This window comes from Oppia nitens, unplaced genomic scaffold (genome assembly GCF_028296485.1).
Source record: "Oppia nitens isolate AA-2021 unplaced genomic scaffold, nextdenovo-longstitch-racon4-pilon3 scaffold13_pilon_pilon_pilon, whole genome shotgun sequence".
NCBI classification, from domain to species: domain Eukaryota; kingdom Metazoa; phylum Arthropoda; class Arachnida; order Sarcoptiformes; family Oppiidae; genus Oppia; species Oppia nitens.
In genome coordinates this window covers 2,039,503-2,048,443 of record NW_026533192.1, presented here as the reverse complement: position 1 = coordinate 2,048,443, position 8,941 = coordinate 2,039,503, and the positions used below count along the sequence as shown (strand labels likewise).

At 25.0% G+C, this 8,941-nt stretch overlaps 1 protein-coding gene across 1 annotated transcript; it reads right to left on the bottom strand.

Annotated features, from left to right (window-relative positions):
• Window positions 1-1,218: 1,218 nt before the first annotated feature.
• LOC128960578 (TATA-box-binding protein-like 1) lies at window positions 1,219-6,557 on the bottom strand. Its single transcript, XM_054306700.1, has 2 exons — window positions 6,272-6,557; window positions 1,219-1,292 (listed from the first exon to the last, which is right to left on the bottom strand). The coding sequence occupies exons 1-2, from the start codon at window positions 6,555-6,557 to the stop codon at window positions 1,219-1,221; spliced, it is 360 nt and encodes a 119-aa protein (XP_054162675.1).
• Between the last annotated feature and the right edge of the window lie 2,384 nt (window positions 6,558-8,941).

Sequence of the window (8,941 nt, the reverse complement as noted above, 5' to 3'; positions counted from 1 at the left end):
GACTATCTAAATGATGGTCAGGTCAACAAATAGCCATAAGAGACGTTAAAGTTAGTGATTAACGTGATTATGATATATAACGTTATACCCAAAGTTTGCCATCAATTTTATAGAGACTGTATTATACTATTTATATAAAAACTGTGGATAAGACTTAAAAGAAACGGTATCTTAGAAATAGGACTGTACTGAGCAATGATACTGTAGTTAGTATCGGTTATGACCATCAAAATCAACATAAACATCAACAGCTATATAAACTGATAGAAAGAGCAAACCATTAATTTGCAGCTCAGATAACATATAAAAAGCTTCAAAGAATTAGATATCAATGTTAGAAATATTAACGGAAAGGGATAGAGAAGAGGGATAGTTAAACCAAAGCAACTAAATTAATACAACTTCTTAGATATATATATATAATATAAATAAGACAATCAAATAAAACTATTTATTATATGACTTGTAGTTTAATAAACAGACATACAAATAGACAAACAATAATCTGATAAAATATAAGTTTATGTAGTAATTAGACAATCAAAAACAAAACCAATTACATTATATTTTTGTGGCAATCTATGTATGCACTGCACGAACATTATATGTGTCTATATGTGTGCACCCAATGTGTTGGATGTGTTGGATGTGTCCGTCATTAATGAGTTGACTATCTCTAGAGTCTCGCAACCATTTCTTACATATGGATCGACTCTATTAGTGAGAGTCAATCAGATAAGCCATTGTGTGTCTCAATCAAGTAAATAGCAATTTATCCAAAATAACCAACTCTTGTGTTGTTATGTTTATCATTGCGATTAACAACAAAAACATATTATGACAAAACAAACCATCAAAACATAAATTTTATTTCAACTTTTTTCCTTCTCATGACATGAAAACAAACTTTTGTTTATTCAAGATTTTCTCTCTCTCTCTCTCTCTCTCTCTCTCTCTCTCTCTCGTAAATCATGTGGTTATAAATAAATTTAAAAAGAGACAAGTATTGGTCAGTTTGTAATTTTATATACACAGTGAATGTAAAAAATCAATATCTTTTTTAAGTGTTGACCACAACATGTGATGGGTCTATGATTGGCTTGTTTTAACACATTTTTCAAAATAAGACCTAAAGTTAAACCATATAACCAAAAACATCTCAAAAATATACTAAAGTTTGTATAAGTTTGTACTGTACTTGAAATGTTAAATACTTTGCTAGTATTGAGATTGAGATTCAATCAGTGTTTTGCCTTTAATGGCACTTAATGTCTGCAAATATTTAAGTATAACTGTCAAACAATGTAATCAATAAATTACTTTATCTTAACAACAAAAATATTAACACGTTTTTAATGTTGCAATATATACGGTAATAGTGTAACTGTTTATATATTATATGTATTGTTATATTTGCAACAAATCACAACAGGAATTACACTAACAATGTATATAACTTTCACAATATTATAGCAAAAATATAATCAGTTTTAAGTATTAATGCATTGCTTTTGCATTTATTTGTGAATTAATGCAATGATTACTTATAGTAGCACTTAATAATGCACTTATCTTCAAACAACCATTTGATTGATAACAGTCCTTATGGCAAAACAATTATCTATTGGGACTAAATTGTATTTATAAAATAAGTTTGACATAAAGTGATAAAATATATTTAAAGTTATTATACAGGTATAACTTGTTGTATGATTTAATTTATATGTTACTAATTAATTTTTTTTATAAATACCGGTATGATATATATATATATAATAATTAGGATGTTTTAACAGTCTTGTAATCAACATATACAATGTTAAATAAATCAATTATATCAATTGTTTTATATCATTTACCATAATATTCACATTTTAAATTAAACTAATTTTGTATATATTGTGTAAATTAAAGCATTAATATTGTACATAAATACTGTATACATATGTAAAAATGTACTCTATACAAAAATAAAATTAAAATAATATTAAAATATATTGTTTATTTGATTATTTATATGATAATAAAATTACACTATTGTATTTAATTTAAATAATACATTTTATTTTAATCAATATTATAATCTAAATTAAAACTATAAAGTACAGTAATTGTTATTATTTAGTTAATTAATGTATATTTATATATATAGTTCATTATATTGTATTTTAGTTTTATAATTAAAATGTTAGTTTAAATTTTGTGATAACGTTAAATTAAATGTAAAATTTACTAAAAATAAAAGTTTTTAATATAAATAAAAGACTATATATTTTTTATTTCTATTTATATTATAATATAAAACGTGTTAATATTTTTTTGTGGTTAATATATTTATATACAATATATATAACATAAGTTTGTTTTCTTTCAACTTTTAAAATGAGACTTTTGATTATGTGTTCATCTAATGAAAATAAATCGTTGACTCATTTTTTCTGATACTTTAAGAAACCTAGAATAATAAAATTGTTAAAAATTACTTTTTTTTATATAAAAAATGTTGCAAATAATAAAAGTTTTGTCTTAATGAAAATATAGCTTATTTTATAATATATTGTGTAACGAAGGTTTAATGTATATTAAAATAAAATAAAATAACACATTTGAGAAAAGAGAAAAATTAATAATAGTAAAAATCAATACAATAATAAGTATTTTTTATTTTATGATTTAGTGTGTAATAGTAGTACTACTCATACATTTATCTTAGATTTTAAGTATACTGTAGTGTGATTTATAAAAAATGTATTTATTCACTGTTGTAAAGCCAATAACATGAGACAACATGAAATGGTATATACTTTAATGTTTATACAGAATAATCTATGGTATATATTATATGTATAATAGTTTTTATTTAAAATATTATTTAAGAGCTTTATGGGATATGATATATTGACTTAATTTAAATTAATGAGAAAATATAGTAAATGGCATCATTTTCATTGGATATATACAGTACTTATTTTTATAACAAAAATACTTTAATATTATAGATAGTTTAAGAAATATAACTTTGTGTATATCATACAATATGAGCACCCGTAGTCTTAACACACACACATATATATATATATATATATATTTGCTATATATTTATAAAACTGTTATATCTATTTATTAGCGCTCCGGTAAATGTGGACAACTGCACAAAATCATGATTTACTGCCTTTTTTGTTTTGCAAAGACATCCCATTGAGTGTGAGGAGAGAGAGAGAGAGAGAGAGAGAGAGAGAGAGAGTATTAAATAAGGGAATTATTATTATTACTATTCAGTAATAGTATGAATGTGTTGTTTAAGACTATTTTTGGTATAAATATACTGTACTGTAAATGTAGTAATGCATATCTGAATAAATAAGAGAACAAAATAAAATAGAAAATACAAAAAAATCAGAAATAGACAATAATAAAAACTAAATGAGAGAAAACTTATCATAAATGTATCGGTTATCTCTCTCTCTCTCTCTCTCTCTCTCTCTCTCTCTCTCTCTCTCTCTCTATCGTCTCTGTCTCATAAATATAGTATTATATATATATATCACACAAAATGTGATAATAATATTGGAGAGAGATTTGAAAACGTCGGTAAAGTGCCGGAAGCCAAACGATCCGAAAGTCTTTTTTATTTATTTTACCGATCCATCTCTTAGATCCCTTTACTGGCATAACTGTCCCCCAAAGGCCATACTAGTACTACAAAACACAACACAACACACAAAAAATATTGTAAGAAAAATAAGAAAATAGCTTTTGTTTATATAATGGATGTGCTGTTTCTCCACTGGGCTTATGCTTTGTTAGCATCAAATCAGTTGCTTTTTGCAATGTATAGCCAACATAACCATTGGTCCGGATATATAAATCTAACTACTTGTCCCCAAAATTCCTATATTTTTTGTGTGCAATTACTGAATGTATAACTAAATTATAAATACTACTGAAATATATTTTATAATTTCAATACCAAAAGGTTTGAAGCCATACGTGTCCTTCTTTTTGACATTCATTTCACTTTTTTCTATCCATTCCCATACAAATACATAAATATATTGCAAACTTTAAAATAAAGCAATTAACGTCAGTTAAAAAAAAGTTATAAACATATCTCAGGTTAGTTTTATGGCCTAACCCTCCCTTTTCATGATATATATATAAACTAAAATTGAAAAGTATTACTTAAGATATAATTTCTCAAAGTTTATGTTTTATTTTTTTTATTAATTTTTAAATAACAAAATTAATTTTATATTTATTTATATAATATAGCATTTAGAATTTTTTTGTCATTTATTTTGGCTTACAAACAAATAAATTTTTGAATGTTTTAATAATGAAAAAATAGCATAGTTTATACATTAAAGAACATTTAAACAAAAAAGATATTTAATGTTTTTTAAAACAATTTTTCATTTTAGCTAAAATTCATGTCAGTTTGTTTGCTTGAAAAATAAGCTGCAATTATAATCATTAAGTTAAACGTTTATTTGTTGAAAACATAATTTGTTTGATAATTGGCTGCATTTTAACATTGAAAATATAGTTAACTTTTAAAAATCATATGAGTAACAAATAATTATTTTATTTTTTCTGAAAAATTTGTCCATACATTATAATATATTTTAATGTATGAATGATACATATTTTAATGGTTTATCATATATTTCCTGTTCATTTGTGAAATACAGAAATAGAGAGAGAAAAAGATAAAGATTTTTCAAAAAATAAAATATATTATTATATTGTTGTTATCACAATTACATTTAGATAAGTGACTCCACTATAAATTAGTTTTTATAATATATAGATTATAAATATCTGATAAAATCATTTCAAATGATACAATTGTCTCGTTTCCAATTGCTTATCATTTTTGAAAAACTTATACATTATCTCTATATAAATTAAAGTAATTTGTTATTTTTAAATAATATTTTAAAATTAATCAAATAAACTTATAATATATTAATATGACATTTGTTATTACAAATAGAAACTCAATTTTATTAAAAATTCAAAGATTATTTTTAAAAAATAATATAATTTAACAATTAATTATGATAAATACAAATAATAGTTAATTTATTATATGTATTATATATTTAATTATTTTTAAATTTATATTTAAACAAAATGTTTGCGAAAAAACCTTGCTAAAAAATAACACATAAGTTAGCATTAAAAATATTTATATGTTATTAAAAGTATTTAATGCTTAAGTTATGTTTATTTTGTGAACTAAGAAATTAAAGTTCATTAGAAATGACATTTAAATTAAGTTTTTAACTTAATATTAAATTATATCAATTATAAGTTTATAACTATTTTTTAAATTTGTTATATAAATAATTCTATGAAACCAATTAACAAAAAAAGTCTGTAATTATAATAATATAATACATAAATATTAAATAAATATTATAACAGTATTGAACACATCAGTGAGTAGTAGATAAAGGTGCTGATTGACCTTTGGACCCTTGACCTTTACATGTACATGGTACTGCGCATAAATGACGTCCATTAATTCAATGGGTCTCACACATAAAACGTTGCAATATTTTTTGCCCCCTATCGCGGGTACTCACATAAATTACGACCCAAAAATTTTCGCCCCCTATTTCGGGTACTTACATAAAAAACGTAAAATTTTTCGCCCCCCTTTTAAAATATCTAACGTACCACGTGACCATTTCGATAACCACGTGGTATAACCATCGCGCGATAATTGAATTAAATTTAATTAAATACAACTAAATTAAATTTAATTTAGTTGTATTTAATTTCGTTGAATTTAATTTTGTTGATTTTAATTTAGTTGTATTTAATTTCGTTGAATTTAATTTTGTTGATTTTAATTTAGTTGTATTTAATTTTGTTGAATTTAATTTTATTTAAATTCAGTTTATTAAATTTCAAATAATTTAATAAATAATTTAATATACAATTAGGATTTCATATAAATAAATAATGTAAACATTGGTTTATTTACATTTATACAATGGTTTGTTTACATGTAACCATTGGTTTGTTTACATGTAAACATTGGTTTGTTTACATCTATTCAATGGTTTGTTTACATCTAAACACTTGATTGTTTACATCTATTCAATGGTTTGTTTACATCTAAACACTTGTTTGTTTACATGCAAAAAATAAATAAATTTTACATTTTTTAAAAACTAATAAATTAAATAATCTAAATAAAATGTATAAAATAAATCATTCAATTCAGATAATGATTTAACACCAGTAAAATTAACTTTACCCGTACGGGAGATGTTTGCTTTTTTCTTGTCACCGTAGTTAATGATCAATAATGGAAACCTCTGAGGTTGATAATAGGCCCGAATACCAATAAATGATCCATAGTCCGCCAGATTTATTGATCGGTTAAGTGCAAAAGTAGCCACCATATTAGTTACCGTAACATTGTTTAGTTGGACATCAAAACCGAGCTTTTGAATCATACGCGCAAATCTTCTTATGGCTATTCTACCGTTATCAACTGAATTAGTCCCAATACATATTAATTTTCCCGATTGATATAACATAATTGTTGCCTTTGGTTTTCTTAAGCGCACAATTAAGCGAACAAATTTTTTATTATCATACACACAATTATTCAAACAATTTGTAATTTTTCGTAAATTCAATACTTTATTAAAATTAAACAAATTAGCAGTCATAGATACATTAGTAATTTGTAAATCATTATTTGTTAACATTTTTATTCATAAGAATATTAAGACTACTGCTAAGAGGTAAACTTGTTGGACGTTTGATGGGCATAGGGTGAATACCACATACGTCATTCCCAGTGTTTTCTGTAGACGCAATACCTGTGCTGGTTGAAACCGGAATTTCAGGCCAAGACCACACTTCATCGAAATAGCTTTTAGTTTTAATTCCAGGTGGCGTTGGAAGAAGCGATCGTGTATTTTGCTGATGATTGACAAATTTTGATGTTTTATCCGCGATGTCGTCAATTTGTTTAAGAATATTGTCTTTTTCGTTAAACAGTAGTTCCAGCTCTTTATATCGCAAATTCACCAAATTATTTTTGCTGTAGTTGCGGTGAAAAATTGATACACTATTGTTGTGATTGTCTGTAACAAATTGAAGTGAGCCAAAGGACACATTGACGGTACCAACTTTTTTCTCTTTAAACACAATTTCTCGTATAAGATTAAAAAAGTCGTCGGATTGAATTACCAGCAGATCATCAAACATTTTACCATCTTTTAGGTCGGTTATGATAATATAAAAAAGTGTTGAATTCAAATGTAAAACACATTTTACTGATACTACTCTTTTGAAATTATTAGTAGTACTAAGAGTTAGAAAAAAACCAGAAACTTCTGTGTGAGACATTTTCAATGGTAAAATAAAAGTTAACTACTGTATTTATATACAAAGTAAATAAATGTTGATGTAATTAAAACTTATTTTTATTGGTTATAAATACAATGATATATGCATTTATTATGTTAACTCAATAGTGATTGGTTCTGATTCCAAGTCCATTGACTCTTCAGGTACTATTTCCTGAATAGGTGTAATCGTTGACTCAATAGCTACAAATTTATTCCATATCCAAGGTTTTAATTTAATTATGTGTTTAATATCCATTCTAGTTAGTATCATTGCAGCTATTTTCAGTTGTTTTTGATAAAGTATTGTCAGTTTTAAATATGGGTCTCTAGTGATGTATAGCTCATTATTTTTCTCATTACGATAACCACTATTTCGTTGTTTTAGTTTTCCCACGAGCCATAAATATTGATCTAATTTTAGACAAACACTCAATAATGGTCTATAACTAGGGCTATGCTGAGTTATTTTAATTAATTGTATTACACTATTTTTATTTTTAACAGCAACTAATTTAATGACTTTAGCGTAGCCATCACAACCGGGAATTATTTTAGTGCTCATTATAGTACTATTATACTTGATGAGAGATATACTACATCAACATTAATTAGTCTTATATAGTAGTTAAAAATAAATAACAGTATATAAGTAGCATTATATATAAGACTGTAAAAGTAAAAGTCAAAAGCAATACAAATAACAATCAAAATGTCTACAAGTATTGTTGATACGCCTAAAAGAGTTTTTAACTATGAGCACGTTTACACTCATATTATTACAAATAAAAAATCTAATTTCAAAAAAGTTATTCGATTGAGTAAATCAGAAGACCAAATGCGTGTGGATATACGACTGGCTTTTGCTAATGAAGATGAGAAATTACAATATACGAAACGCGGTGTTAACTTAAATGTGGACGAGTTTCGTCATCTAATTGAAGATATTAAAGCAAAAGGGATTGATGGCAATATTGAAGACATTGGAGATATTGATAGGACTATTAAGTTCAAGAAAGATGATAAAGGTTTTTACAACATTATTGTTGTAAAATGCCTCTTAACATATGCTAGTGTTAGTTTGACGTCATATGAGATCAAAAATATAATTATACTTAATGATGAAATATTTAAAATGTATACTAATAATTAAATAAAGAGATTTAAATTTCATCAATGTTTATTTTATTGAGTTTCACTGTCATAAAAGCAAATGTGTTTTTCAAGTAAGTGTTTAGTTGCTTTAAAATGACTAAAGTGTATGGTCGCGATAGTTTTGATCGTTATGGTGACGACTTGTGTGGACTAATAATAAAACACTTACCTGCAAAAAGTAAAGTTACTTTACTTACTGTTAGTAAACAATGGCAACGAATGATATTTACAAATCAACAAACACTCAGAATTGCTGAGTTTGATGATGAATGGGATGTAGACCACAATAGTATAAGTCTTTGGTCAGATGGTTATCGAGAATCATTACAAAAAGTATCACAAGATTTTAAGCAAATCAAACTATTGGAATTTGATGTGTTTTATCGATTTAATGAGACGTTTTTTAATTC